This window comes from Solea senegalensis, linkage group LG3 (genome assembly GCF_019176455.1).
Source record: "Solea senegalensis isolate Sse05_10M linkage group LG3, IFAPA_SoseM_1, whole genome shotgun sequence".
Lineage (NCBI taxonomy): Eukaryota > Metazoa > Chordata > Actinopteri > Pleuronectiformes > Soleidae > Solea > Solea senegalensis.
Window position 1 is genome coordinate 6,159,974 of NC_058023.1, and position 15,660 is coordinate 6,175,633.

At 36.8% G+C, this 15,660-nt stretch overlaps 1 protein-coding gene across 2 annotated transcripts; it reads right to left on the minus strand.

The window, feature by feature from the left end:
• Positions 1 to 3,564: 3,564 nt before the first annotated feature.
• tspan5a (tetraspanin 5a) lies at positions 3,565 to 15,640 on the minus strand. Of its 2 annotated transcripts, XR_006360169.1 has the most exons (11): positions 15,213 to 15,640; positions 12,772 to 12,822; positions 11,548 to 11,694; positions 11,263 to 11,433; positions 10,077 to 10,202; positions 9,695 to 9,742; positions 9,198 to 9,314; positions 9,019 to 9,080; positions 7,910 to 8,033; positions 6,324 to 6,357; positions 3,565 to 5,201 (listed from the first exon to the last, which is right to left on the minus strand). XR_006360169.1 is itself a non-coding variant. In XM_044022480.1 (10 exons), exons 1-9 carry the CDS (start codon positions 15,291 to 15,293, stop codon positions 6,345 to 6,347), a joined length of 816 nt encoding a protein of 271 aa, XP_043878415.1. In that variant the 5' UTR covers positions 15,294 to 15,639; the 3' UTR covers positions 3,565 to 5,201; positions 6,324 to 6,344. The 2 variants fall into 2 exon arrangements, 1 of the variants encoding a protein (XP_043878415.1); XM_044022480.1 differs by lacking the exon at positions 7,910 to 8,033 and having other exon boundaries at positions 15,213 to 15,639.
• Between the last annotated feature and the right edge of the window lie 20 nt (positions 15,641 to 15,660).

Here is a 15,660-nt window from a genome sequence, read left to right on the forward strand (position 1 = left end):
TTTGGCTACATTCTGAAAATATGTGTTGGTGTCACATGATTAAAGTTGTCGATCACGTGTTGCAATGAATGTAGTTGGGTCTAAGTGGGCAGCCATGGCTGTGTTTGTTTGCGGGAGAAAAAGTGTGAGCATCATGTCTTCAAAAAACACTTCGCTTTTAGTGTGAATGCAACGTAACAAAAGAATTAAAGCGGGTTGTCACAAAATGAATGCTGAGGATTAGCGTAAGAGTAAGTCGGTCCTTCTTGGGGACAACTTAGCTCAGGGGACCCTGTTGATACGCCCTCTCTCCCGGATTCTATTCAAAAACACAAATCGGGGAGCGTAATTTTAACAGAACAAAATGAAGAAGCCATCATTTTCTCAGAGTGTGTGTCTTAAGTGTATGGTTTGTGAATATGTGGCACGGAGCAAAGTCTTGGATGTGGTGAGAACGGGCAGTTAAACGCAAACACTGATCACAGTATCACTGTGCGTGTGCTGCTGGAACCTCTACTCCTCAAGAAGTGCCACAGCAGCAGCAACAGCACCCCCTAGAGGACAAGTTTCTCTCCATGTGACAGTTAGTTCTAGTCAGAAATGATTTCTGTTCACATGTCCATCACTGTACCTACACCCTGTTAACATGCCACAGTGTGTTTCCTGATCTGGGCCCACACTTATCCTTTTTTTTGATTTTGTTTTAATTAAGTAAGGTATGAAAGGTTATTTATCAGATCTGTGCTCTTCTGAAGACACATGCCAGTGGAGATGTATCCATAGTAACTGCATAAAATACTATAAACTTAAATGTTTGTTGTAAATGTCATGAGTTGTACATTTGGAGGATTGTAACTCAGCAGATAATTAAAAGATGATAGCTGGTTGTGTCTCATGTCGTTTCCTTTTTTCAACTTAAAACATGGAAACATGTCTTAAAAGAATTTGTATTTCTGATTCTCAGAGTAAAAGTATCACAAGATTTAAATTTGGCCTGAAGACAAACCCCGTTTTGCCTTGTGACTGTGTTAAAAATGCCTGTTAAAAAAGAAATGCTATCAAAATTTGGCTCAAATGTTTATGTAGACATTACATTTTTATTTAGCCAAATTAGTCAGGTTTATATGAGCAGTGGCAGACACCAAAGATGTCCAACAGCAGTGACAGATGACGTGTAGGAGGTGCTATGCATAAACACATTTGTAGACTTGTGGTGCCAAAAATACTGAGAGAAAAATTCACTTTAAAAGACCTGAGAGACCAAACGTTTTTCCTTTGTCTTTTTTTTTTATTATTATTATTATTTTTATTCATTTAATTGATATTAACATCAGTCAAATTTGAGCAGGACATGAGACAAGCAAATGAGGAGGTAGTTACAATACAATGTTTGTGAGATGTACAGTAATCTGATGAGACCAAACATTTATAACCACACCATTATTATATTATTTTTTTGTCTCAAAATGTATGATTAAGAACAATGACTGCGTAAAGACATTCTCGATTGATGCACAGATACTGTGGTAGGTGTGTGTCTCACTTTTCCCATTCCAGGCTTGAACCTAGTAAAAAAAAGAAGCTGGAGCACAGAAGAAGGACAAAAATGTGAAAACCAGGCAAGTACTGTTTTGTTTTGTTTTTCGAGTTATTGCTCAACCAACTTCGAAGTTATTAATTTTAATTTCATAGATGATAGAATTATGAATGGCACTTGGCATGCTAACAACTAGCCGCCAGCTAAACCGGCAACCGCCTACCTAGCGTAACACAAGTGGACACACTTCAATAATTAAATTCTCTGCTAGTGTTTGTCAATTTGGGAACTTGTTAAAATTAGTCCAAATTAAAGACATATTTGAGCTAAAACGGCCACAACTGTAGCTGGGGTGTGAGAGTGTGGAAAAAGCTAGCAATGGCACTACATGCTAACAACTAGCCGCTAGCTAAATCGGAAACGGCCTAATGCTAATGAGCTGAAAGGGGACTTTTGGACAGGTGGACACACTTTTTTAAATAATTAAATCCCCCCTGCTAGTGCTTGTAAACTGGGACAAAGACATTAGTCGTATTAAAAGACTTATAGTTTAATTCAGTAATTCACTTCCAGTTTTTTAGGTCCAATAAAACCATTTATTGTATATGTATAATACAAATTTTAAGTAATACAGTAAGATAAAATGAGTGCAAGAAATAAATCTCAATTCCATTTTGTTTTATCCTCAACAAATACATTTTTCAGCAGGCATTTGACACGGCACCACTTTCCCCTTTGGCCTCTCCACTTTCCTAATACAATTAGGTAAGTAAAAGTAAAGTAAAAATCAAAATTGTTGGCTTTGTATGTGCTGTGCTAAGTTTTTAGTAAATAGTGTACACTGTGACCGATTGTTATGCTGCTGGTTGGAAAACATGTTTCTGTTTAACTGTATATATCTCCTTTATGTAAATGATAGGCATTGCAATGAAAACGGCATTATTTGCGATTAAATAATTATAACTTGAACCATGAAAGTGGCCAGAATCTGACTAAGCATAAGTGATTTGTTGTCTTCCATTATACTGTATGTCAGTCGTCTCTGCATATCACACCACATTATTTGCACATTTGTGTGCTGACAGTTAAAGGTCAAACTCCGCCTATGAAAGTGGGATAAGGACTTTAGTCATAATCAAATTAAAACTGTAGCTGGGGTGTTTAAGTGGGGAAAAAATAGCAACAGCAGGTCGTCTTTTATTTTATTTTTTGTACTGATGTTTACCTGGACGTGAAAACATTGTTATCATGAGATTAAAAAAAGTCTTTCAGAGGCAAAAATGACTGATTTAGCTTTAATGTTTAATCTCATCAGTGTACTGTGACCATTTAGACTATCCTGGTGAAGTGAAACAGATTGTGATTAAGTGTGAGGCCTGTACAGCAGGACTGTAGAAGAATCAGAGAAAGGGACATTATAAAACCAGACAAAATAAAATGTACAGTAGCCATAAGTATAAAAAAAACACACTTGATCCCTTTTTAACACTCACATTTCATTTTTTTTCAGATTGCAATCCCATCTGAAAACCACAATATCGAATGGAAGTGACCGAAAAAACATACTTTGATGATACAACACTGCAAATAATACAAAATAACACAGATAAAAACCAGAGATGCATGCTTTTGAGTGAGTATTTCCTTCAGAAAAAAATACTGATTAAAAATTTGATGAAATACTATTTAAAAAAAATCTGGGCTTGATTCAAAGATTTTTCCGTTTGTTTTGCACCAAAATACACACAGTGAAGGTCAATCATTAGAGCAGAGGTTCTCAAACTTTTTATACCACCTGAGAAAATATTCAGCTCACAAAGTAACACCGTTATCGGCAACGTTTAAATACAGTGGTGTAAAAAGGCCAAGCAAAGTCAGCCACAGACTTTTTCACAGGAGGCAGATTTATTCCCAATAAGATAATTTGCTCTCTCATCATCATCCTCTAACTCCTCACATATACTTCACACATTGGTATAGTGACATTAGATTAAGATGGAGCGAGAGATAAGGTGACTCTAATTATTATAATCTTTTTGTTTTTTGTTTTATTTTCTATGCACTCCAGTCAAAATCCCTCAGCTCCAGTGTGATCACATACCCTGGTATATACAGAAGAATAGTATTTTTGACTTTCCACCAGAGGAAGAACCACAGTTTGAGAACCATGGTATTAGACAAAAAAAAAACATGTTTTGTAAAATGACCTTTAAAAAATGTAATAACCACAGTATGAAGACAGGGGGCGTAATCACTATTTTTGTTTTAAATTTGAACACTTATTTTTTTAAGATAAATAAACGATTATTTTTTCAATCCTGTCATAAATAATAATAATGACAGGTAATTATAACCCAACAGTGACCTTTTCATATTTATTTAGTAATTAAGACTATGAATCGGAGTTTGTCAATAAAAGTGTAAGAATACGGGTGCCGTATAAAATTTACAAAACAACACTTTAATTCCATGTAAAAACATTTCACCACAAAAACTTTTTTGTGTCAATTCATTTAAAATTTTCGCGAGTTGTGAGTATAACACATAGCTGTATGTACGTGAAGATTATTCTTTACTCTCCTGTAAAACCTGCAGTTTTGTTGCAATTTAAGGAGTTAGCTGTTAGCAGTCTGCTTTTCCTAATTAAGTGTGCGATCTTTATTTTGTACAGACTCTATGAACTGTATGAACTCTACTAAAATGTAGTCCATTTTGCTTGCTCGTGAGGTTTAGGCTCTTTGTCGGCAAAGAATATGCCCCGTCCCCTAACCAAACAAAGACTGACTTTTATTTAGTTTTGCCACCTTTGCAAATCCTTCTTTTTATTGAATTATTATTTCAATGACTAAACTTTCCCTACTTCTATAATTTGATAATATTCTATTTTTTTTCACCATTAGTCAGGAAATTCAGTCAGCATTTCCAAATATCTGCCATATTTTCTTTTAGGTGATTGAAACTATTGTACATCAAGACGTTTGGCTTGTTCACGACATTCTTGCTGCCACTTACATTTTTTCTGCTGCTTTTTTAAAAAGGTTTTCTGTCATTCTCTCTTTTATATTGACTTTATATTTAGTTTATTGTTACTTCTTATTAGTAGTCGTTGGTTCCCTCTGTACAAAGTCACATTATCTTTGTTTTGTTGTTATATCGTGTTTTTTTTAATTTAAAAACACCCTTCTGTAAATGTAGGCAGCTCATTTTCTAACTCATCTATAATAATGTTTTCTTTGACTCCGTGTTCAAGGGAAAGTCGTGTAATTTATTTTATTTTTTTTCAAACTTTTGTAACGCAGAATCTGCCACAGGGGAGATTTTTTTTTAGATCCTGTTTACCTAACTTCTGTACTTAAACACTATTTCACAGTCTGAAATGGTGGATTCAGCAAACTCCAACAGTGAAAAATACAGATCTAATATAAAAAAAGACGTATCAAAACCTCCTACTCTCTACACAAACAGTGGCTATCAAAACTGGAACGGCGTGACGGTCTGCGTGTAGTGCGTGTTTTTTTTTTAATTTTACAGTAGTCGCTCACATATACAGTGTTATTTATATACAGAGCAGTTTCTCACACATTAGTGCCTCAAAGAAGGTGCTGGTTCGGTAAAACAAAACCATGATGGTGCAGGTGATGAATGACGCCGTCTGACGTTCTCCTCACCGCGCTGTGTTCAAAGACTGGCATAAAATAAGGGAATATCCAATGAATTACACACAATTTTATTGTCAATATGATGTCATTAAATACAAATAAAGCTACTGTCAGTGATGCCATCTTTCATCAAAAACTTCTCGCTCCCTCATTTTTGGTCTGAATCCGATCCAAGCTAGATAACGCTAATGTTCGTTGCGTGGAATTTGGGTAACACACCAAACACAACCTGCATCTATCGTGTGTAACGTACAGCGTGATCATTTTTTAACATTTTGGAGGAGTGGCTATTTCTATTTAGGGATGGGAATCAGTATCGGTCAGTATCGGTATTGGTCTGATACTGAACAAAATCATTGTATCGGACAGAAAACTAAAGTAAAATCCTATTAGGACTGTAACTAACGATCATTTTCATAACCGATTAATCTGTTGATAATTTTCTCGAGTAATCGTTTGGTTCATAAAATGTCAGAAAGGGATGTCACTGGAGTGATGTTTACTATTCAGTGATTTCTTTGTTATGTAAAGCAAAGAAACCAGAAAATATTCACATTGAAGAAGCTGAGATATCAGAAAACTTTTTTAATTCCTTAAAAACACTCAAAACGATTATCCAAATAGTTTACGATTCATTTAGTAATTGATTATTAATTTTTTCAGCCCTAAATTTGATACAGTCCAAAAATCCTATGTCGCAGGCGTCACTATGTATGGACTGTGAAAATGTGAATAAAAATCAGCAAAAGCATTTAAGCCATCATCATGTGAGTCATGTTTGGGCTGTTTGAGTTATGCCTTCTAAAAATGTACTAATATTTGTGAGTTTGTGATATCGCTATTGGACACATCCCTATTTGTTTTTGCCATGAACCATGGCTGAAGCTTCTTGTATCTCTGCAGTGATAACAAATTTGTCCTCCAAAATCTCAACACACAATTGTTACTACAGCTTTTTAAACGTAGAGCCATTTAACACACGTTTTAACTTAATAAATTAGTAAAGTAAATTACTGACAGTAGCTTTAATTTAATATATATGTATATATACAGTATATATATATATATATACAGTATATATATATATATATATATATATATATATATATATATACATACATATGTATATGTATAAAATATGGAGTTACCTTTTTGTGCTGAAACTCTGCTTAGGTAAAGAAACTGGGGAAAGACAAAAGAGGTGAATCAATTTTAAAGAAATCAAAAAAAGAGTCATACTAAGGTTCCACCACTTCTTTGGTTCAATAATTTCAATTAAAGACAGGGTTAGACATGGAAGACACTAATGAGACACTACAGAGAGAAGGTTCAGGATCACAAGACGAGGCAGAGAAAAGACAGAGACGCCGGTCAAACTGTCTTTGGTTTAACGCGGTCACTAACTATGTGAATGGACAGTGGGAGAAAAGGCCAACAAAGACGGGAAAGAAAAGGACTGTTGTCTAATAAGTCACATGACTCCAAGACTCCTCATTAATGCAAACCACAACAGCAGTGTGAAGAAGCTCAGTGTGAAGCTACAGGAAACCACTGACATGCACATTCACTCAAGAGGATTCAAATGCTTCATAGAGCTAATTTAGCTTTAATAGCTTTTCTGGAATAATCTGGATTCATCATCCTTTAATCTGTTGATTCATTTCTTGATTAATCAATTATTTTGGTCCATAAAATATCAGAAAATGTTATTGTTAAATTAAAAATTATTAGATTTCATTTCCAGCCATTTTGATACTCAAATAATCGGTTTAAATATTGTTGTTTTTTACAATATTCTCACCTTGATAATTGTAAATATTTTCCTGTTTCTTTTCTGCTCTGTGTCAACTGAATATGTTACATGTAAAACATTTGAAAAGTTGATATTTTCCACCATTTTCCCGGTTCTTTAGCAGCACTTGAATGTGCATAAACTTCTTCAGTTTCTGAATGGTTTGTTCTTAATATTACAGTTTTATTGTCAGTGCCACAGCTTTGCTTTCCCCCGGTGCCTGACTCTACTCATTTTGTCTTATTTTTCTTGGATAAATCTGACTGACTCTTGTCCTGTGAACTGACCCTCTTCCTATTTCTGAGTTAAGCTCTTGCTCTCTTCATCCTTAATTCATCCATTTTTTGTGTTAAGTTATAGGTAAAGGAATGAAACTTCCACACTGCTTCAGAAAAATACATTTAAAGTTTCTTTATCCAAAATTATATAAATTGAAAAGCTATTTTTACAGGTTTACAGCTGACATTTGTGAAATAAAAATTGTAATTTCATTAGTCATTTCAAAATGTAAAAAAGTACCAATTTAAGAATTTTGTAAATGTAGCATTTCCTGGTATTATTTATTAAGCTATTAGTTTTGAAAGTGGAAAAAGTTAGGCTTGAAAGAGCATTATATTAATAAGTTATAAATAATTTTTTCTTTTCTTCTTTTAGCTCCACCCATTGGTGAGGTCACCACAAAAGATGCAGCAAAAGAAGTAAGCAATTTTAAATGTTATCATTGGACCTATTCATTTATTAGTTTATAAAAACATAGCACCATTTTGCCTTCATATAAATCTGTAAGTGTATATTATATTACATTAAATGCATCTCTGTGTTTCCAGGTTTGGACCTTACCACAGGACAGCTAACACAACATATAAACACACACACACAAAAAAGAAGAATCATCGCCCAGTCACAGCTAAACAAATCAGCGAATGAATCCGTCACACCCACCGGCTACAAACACACACAGCACGTGTGTGTATGTGTGTGTGTGCATGTGTTTCATGAGTAGTAAGCCGATGCTTTCTTGCTGGAATGAGGTGGGAGTCGACGCACGGAAAGAAGAGGGGGGACCCTGATGCAGCATGGAGGAGGAAGAATGAAGCGGTGAGGTGAGTTTTGGCAGTCGTGATGATAAAATGTCACCAAATGTCCTCCCTGTCCTGGCGTCAACATCTTATGATTTTAATTTATTTGAATGAAGAAACACATATTTTGTCCTTATCTGTACTACATGACAATAAGAATACCCTTCGAAATTATCTGCAAATGGTTTATAATGTGTCCTTTGCACAGCAGCCATTTTGGCAGGAAAAACACAGGTGTTTATGTAAGCCAGGAGAGTGTGACAGTGAACCAAGCATGTTTTATGAAACGGAGGAAAACAAAATGGAACTCAGCCATGATTAATTTGATTATTTACACCTACGATTTTCCTAATGTGACATGTCAAAATGGCTGCTGAGCAAAGGGCCCATTAGTTTATTTTCATATTGATGCAGTCTCACTATTTGGCAAGATCCTGTTACTGCTTACTAGTCTATATAATGTCCAATAGTGCTCCTACTATAAACTCATTAGTTCAGCACGTCACCATATTTAATAATATCCACCTTTTGGTGGAATTTGCCAGAAAAAAACTATTAATTCGAGTCTCGGTGTCAGAAATGCATAGTTTTACAGTTTCTGAAATGAAAAAGTATAGTTAATGTGTACATAGGCTTAATAAATGCAGCATGTACATATACAGTAACGGCTGATCGGAATGTAATGAAGCTTTGATGTCTAAATCAGAATAAAATAGATTTAGCTTCAAATGCATTGTTTTTACAATGATTACATTTGACTTGTGAAATTCACATACATTTTTGATATACTACTCTTATGGTTTGCACTTTTACTTTGTTTTTAGGTTTATTTTTGAAAGACAAAACAAAGTCTTGTGTTGTGAAATGCCAACAGGAAAAACAAATGGGTGTCAAATTAAGGGACATGTGCTCAAATAGAGGATAAAGATGTGGACACATGACGAAAAGTGGAAGTGCAGATTGTTTACTCACCAGCTTGCTCGCACAGCCTCAATGTCGCTCACCAAGTTCTGGGCCAAACAAATCCCAAAAATCTGTAGATAAGAGACGAAAAAAACATGAAATGGCAACTTTTATAAATCCGGATAACTGTCGTTGCCAGGTTTTTTTTGCAGCGCCACAACAGCTAAAACACATGAATGGAAAGTGACCTGCAGTAGAGCGACTCCGATGAAGATCCCGGCCACTAAGGTGAGGTTGTCCTGCAGCCACTTCTCAAATTGTGGCACGCAGCCTTTCACGTTGATGTAGTCCTTCTGCTCTGAGTCCTGTGTGAACGTAAGCACACTTATTTTCACACTCATCTACACTTGAATTAAAAGACACCAGCTTCAGGGGAGGCAAAGTAAGATATCTTCCAATCCGTCTTGACTGTTATCCATTGTAGGAGAAACATCAACACGATAAATCTTTTGGATTTAGTTTTTATGAGATAATAATCAATTGTTTAAAATCTGTTACACATCACAATTTTTAAGTCCATAAGTGGTACATTAAAAGATTAGCGCCATTCATCCAATTTTGACGTAAAACCATTACTGACTCTGTATCACTACAATCAAAAAAGAGGGAAAAGACATTTTACATATTTAAATAGAAATATTAAATATATATATAATGAAGGTTAAATTGTAGATATGTTACTTACTGGCTTAGCTCGCATGTCGTATCCACACTGAGTGTTTATTACATCCTCCTGGATAATCAATAAAAAAAAAGCAAACTTTATCACAACTAACTTCTTTACAAACAGAATGTAAAGTTAGCAGCTGTTAAAATGTGTGCAACTTTTTTATACAACTAAACAAAGAAGGCTAAGACCTTGCGACACAAGTTAAATCTCTATGAATATCTGATTAGTTTAAAAAGAGGAGAACAAATGTAACAGCAACACAGACAGTAGATTCTGGTGTTTTCTCACGATCAAAAAAACAGGACCCTATGTGAAGCAGCAAATACTCTACATCAGTCTTTCTAATCCTGTAATTCTGATTATAAACAGAGGTGCAGTGTGGAGGAGTTGTTTGTACCGCTGGGTCTTTTGTACAACAGGAGAAAGGAACGCCACACTTTTCTCGACTTGGATTCCCGTCAGTGCAGTTGAAATAGATATTCAGGTTCCAGTCATCGGCTCCGAACGCACCACAGCACTCCCACTAAAGTTGGTCAGAAAAATAGAAAATATCTAACAGTTAATGCTCCTGTGGTCGGAATTAAAAATGTTTCTATTTGCTGACCATTAGCAGAAATAACGACAAGTTAATATATTAATATTTCTATGGTAATTTCGACTTACTAAGGCTCAGCAGAATTTAATTTATCCACGACTTCAAAGACTAGTAGAAGAAGAGATTAGATGATAGTTGTAATTTATACACTTCCACGCAAAATGAAATAAAATTATAGAAGTGTACTTAAATAACAACTTTAACTTCTTGATAAAGATAAGGACTTATTGGAAATTATTCTAGCAACACAGAAGCTAGCTAGCTTCAAAGTTTTATTTCCACAGCAGGTTCACATTTAGCTTTTCTTCATTATGAATTAACTTCTCACATTTTCACTCTATAACATCTTGTCAATATTTCATGTTAACTACTTGTCTACTGGGTTTTATTTCCTGGCTGCACGTCAGTGTTTCACTGCCAAGATGGTAGAGCTTCTCATTAGCAAATTGTCTCCAAATAAATACAGTGAGGATGCATTTAAATACATTTATAGGCAAGACATTTAATAGCATTACTCTGAGAAAGCAGTTCTAATTACTGCAGACATATAAAACAATACAAACATATAAGCGTATATATATATATATACGCTTCTTAGTTAAAGGTGAACTTTTGAAACTCATACAACTTTTAGTAGCATTTTACAATACACTTCAGTGGAACGCTAACATCTGTTGAAGTGGCAACCGCTCATGACATCACCTAAAAAATTATGAACTCCCTTTAGAAGCATCTAGAATTGCGATTTGACCGACACCATGTTGAGCATTTGCGACCAGAACTTCAGCAGCCTCACCTGCAAATAGGCTCCTATTGGACAATACCAGCTGTCAATCACACTGGTGTCCACTCATATGGATTTAAATGTTTATTTTCCTGGACGTGGGTCTTGAAAGTTTTGCAGAATTTTTAACAGCCTCAAATGTGACGTCTGCTTTAAACTTAACATACTTTCCAAGACTGAGAAGGAGAAATTATGCCTGCTTACATATTCCTGAGTGAAATCGATGAGGTTCTGCAGATCGATGTCGTCTCGGTACGCGCGAATGTTGTTGTTGATGAACAGGTTGAGCTGGTCTTTAATCCAGTCCTTGAAGACGAACGCCAGGATTCCCGTCGTCAGCTCCAAGAAAAAAATGATTCCCAGGAACACGGAGAACTACGGCAAGAAGAGGGGGAATTAAAAATAGAAGATGATGAAGTCACGGTGACGTCAGTCATGGAATGAATCTGGGATCTTTCATCTTAAACATTTTCTCATCATGGAACATACAAACTTGAGCAGGAAGGTGTTTTCCCTCAGCGCTCCGATGCATCCGGCAAAACCCAGAATGAACATGACGCCTCCCACCACCATGAAGAGCCAGACGGGGTCCAGACCACCCAGGTCTGTGATGGACGAGATGTTGGACAGAACTCCCTGCAGCATAGAGACGGAGCAACACAGCAACAACCCAGTCAGTGTGAGGCAGGCAGCTGCGTCTCTTTCACGACACCACACACGTTTGCCAACAGGGTCACAGTGACTTTAAACAGCATGGAGCTCAGAGGGGAAACAAGGCCGCAGCAAAAAATAACCGGGGAAAACTTCTGGGAGTTTATTTATGAACCACTTCAGTGTGGTGTTGTCATGAAGAATCATTCTTGTAGATTATAATGTACATAACATAATGGACGTGAAGTTGGAACCTAATTTTTTTTTTTATCTTTAAAAAGATAACATTTTGCTATTATGGCTTAATCTGAATTTTTAAGTTGAGTGTTTCAGTGATGGAGGACTCTGCTGCTCACTCCTCCCTTTTTCAAGCATGTCGGAAGAACTATTTTCATTATCTTATTTTTATATATATTCATTAATTATCATTATATAAAGATACTTATATGAATTTAATTCAAATTCTGTAGCTAAACCATGGTTCTTCCACTGCCCTGAAAATGTTTAAAGCTAATCTGAAAGACAAAACTAATATACATGTCATTTTAATATAACTTAGAATAAACCTTAAAATCAGACTTTATCTAGTAAGACCTTTTAAGATTGGTATATATTGGAGTCCGAGATCTTGGGATCACTTTAACACTTCCCCCAGCCTAGCCCCATGTATTAAAATTGATCTAAAACCACCACAAATTCAGAAATGTATTAATCTTGATGCTAACTTTGTACAATATGTCCACTGTTTCTGTGCTGTGACGTGCTGGTTGAAAGCTGCTGTCGGTCTATATGCTCTCACGTGCTTTCCTACATTTACGCTGCACGTGGTGGAAGTGCATCCAGCAACTTCGCCAAATATTTAACTGACATGAATGCCTTCATGAGAGCAGTTGCACTAAAATTATATTATTTAATGTTAGTATGCTTAAATAAGAATGGAATTTGTGTCACTTTGCCCTTTGGAAACATCAGTTTTACTCAAAAGTGCTGTTTAATTTTTGATAAACTACACATATGAAGAAATAATGGTTACAACACTGTATTTAACAACTCTGTACTCACCTTCTCACTCCATGCCCACAGTCCAATTCCAACTAGGGCCATGCCCAATAGCTGTGAGAGACAAAGACAATCACAGCCAAGTCAGTTTAGTATGAATGTGTTGGTACTCGCGAGGTGACGGTGACCCTCGGTGATGTAGCTGCCTGCTGTGCTTCCTGTCTGTCCTTGGCTTTTGTTATTTCACACAGGCGTTTATTTATGTCTCAATACTGTCAGCGTTCTCGTTAATCACTTTTAATGAAGCTGAAGAAGCTTGTGTCCAGGAGACTAAAGACTGAACCACAGTAGCTTTTAAAAACAGGCTCTCGTTACTGCTTATGTGACGCATGCGAGTCAGAGTGAGCCCACTTTTGCTCACTTCGCTAAATTAAGATTAGAATAATAATGGCAGAAATGGCTAAATAGTGATTTCATGTGTGGGCGAAAAAAATAACAATCTAATTTATAATTCTCACAGTAGGATTACAAGAATAAATTGGTTAGTAATCAACTGTTAATTTATAAAATGGTTGAGTGTTTAAGTGATTTCTGTTTTTATGCCTTTTTTTTTGGACATTTTACCCATCTATTAATCAAGAAAAATCTGCATATTAATGAACCAAGGCTTGGCCCAGGTTAAGGTTATAGGACAAATGTTACTTATGGTACAGAATTCAATGCAGTGTCCTAACAAGAATAGCTCTAAAAACCTTCATATGTGTTCTTATATGAATGTATTTCTTTGTGAGGACTATTAACAAAATTAAATAAACAACAGGAAGTGAGGGTTATTTGGGAAAGTGAGTACTTTTTGTCTGGCTCTCACAAATTTTAAGGGCTTTTTGGGGGCTAAGACCTGGTTTTTGGGTCAGGGTTAGAATTAGGTTTAGGTTAAGAGTTAGGGTAAGACATTTAAAAAAGAAAAAAGAATAATCGTGGGTGTGTGAACTTACATGTTTATCTTCGAGAGGAGCAAAACAAACTATAAACAACAGGAAATGAGGATGTTTTGGGAATGTGGGGACATTTTGTCTGGTTCTCACAACTTTTAAGGGCGTTTTTGGGGCTTAAGACATGGGTTTTTTTTCAGGTAGGGTGACCACTTGTTGTACTTTGTGGGGGACTGGAGCATTCGCATCCCCTGTCCCAGGGGCAACTATATAGAATCTATTACGCTGGGTAAACAACAGAGAAGGCAGGCTGAGTCAGTAGCAAATGAGGCATATTTTTGAAAAAGGAAAAAAACAAATAAACAAAGATAAGAAAATGCAGCTACAACAAAAAAGAGGGGGAAACTACTTGCAACTGGGTCAAGGCAGCTGAAGGAGTTTCTCCTTGGGTCATGTGGTTGCACAAAAACTGCAGTCATAATTACAAATACTTATGTAGTCGTTTGTCTCTTTTATATTATACTTGTATTATTTGCAGTGTTGGGATCCGGTCACCCTATTTTGGTTGTCAGGGTTAGAATTTAGGTTTAAGTTGAGGGTTAAGGCGTTTAGTTGTCATGGTTAAGGTTAAGATAAGGGACTCTAGTGGATGCATTATGTCTAGCTGTCCTCGCCAAGACTACTTACGGCAGGTGTGTGTGTGTGTGTGTGTGTGTGTCTGTGTGTGAGTACATGCTCGGCTGCCCAATGTAGTGATACAGTGGTTTTATTGTTCAAATGTGTGAACACAACATATGGATGCATGTTTGTGGTTTAAAACCCTGTTAGCTACGTGTCCCCAACGCTCTCCCAGAACTACTTTTCTCAGCTCCGAACTGGGGCGAGATCTCTGAACCGGAGCCTCGCTAAATGATTGAAAAACATTACATCCACACTACTCCTGCTGCCGGTGTCATACAGCTATCCCTTTAACAATGACTTAATGCTTCTTCTTTGAGCCTAACATATGCAAATAGTAATGTTGCGGACATTTACTCCCCAAACCTGGCTGTCCACGACAACAGCAGTATTTCTTTTCAAACCTAACATTTAGTTTCGGTTAACTGTCAATTCTAGCAACAGAATCTATTTGAATAAGTTGATTTTTTTTCAAAATAAAAGCTTTTGAACTCAATATGAAATACAAATTAAAAAAAAAAATTGTGGCGATAAGCAAATAATTTAAGATCACATTTGTTAAATCATCTGGCTAGGCCAGACACTGATGCTGGGCGAGCCAGTTTTGGCCCGCACGCCACCAATTGCTGACCACTGCTATAGGGAATGCATTATGTCTATGAGTGTCCACACAAAGAACATGAGACCAGCATGTGTGTGTGCGTGAGAAAGCCGATTACAGCTCAGTGTTGTCAGCTGAGCTTCAGCTGCTTTTATCCAACTGAACCACTGCAAACAAACTCAGTCAGTAAAAATAATAATATCAGGTGGATGATGATGATGATGATGACCCGGGCCGTCCTCCATGATGATAGCAGTGGAGAGAGACAATATAAAGGGGGGGATCTTTCTTACCCAGAACAGGATGTTGAATCCAAAGATGAAGTATTTGATGCAGCAGCTGACTTCGTTTCCCTTGTAGAGATTCCCGGACATGTTTGATCATCATCAGCAGTGTCTCTTGTCTGTCCCTGTGTGTCTATGTCTCCGTCTCTGTGTGGAGGGAGGAGAGAGAGATAGAGAGAGGCCTGCTGCTGCTGTAGCCGCTGCTGCCTTACAGGCTTTGTGTGCGGGCTAGAACAGGTTCAGCGCCCCGGGGAAGCATCGTGCCGCGTCTGCGTCAAGAAACCGCTCCCGCTGCCGCTTCACCGCCGCGTCAGCTCCATGCTGCTGCCGCCGGAGCTCCGGCCGCGCTCCGGCACAATAATAAGGAACTGATTATTACAATGACACGGGAGGATTAACCTGTTTAACAGCTGCGAACATAAACGATAATCTACCGTTCGCTTTCTGCGCACACAAG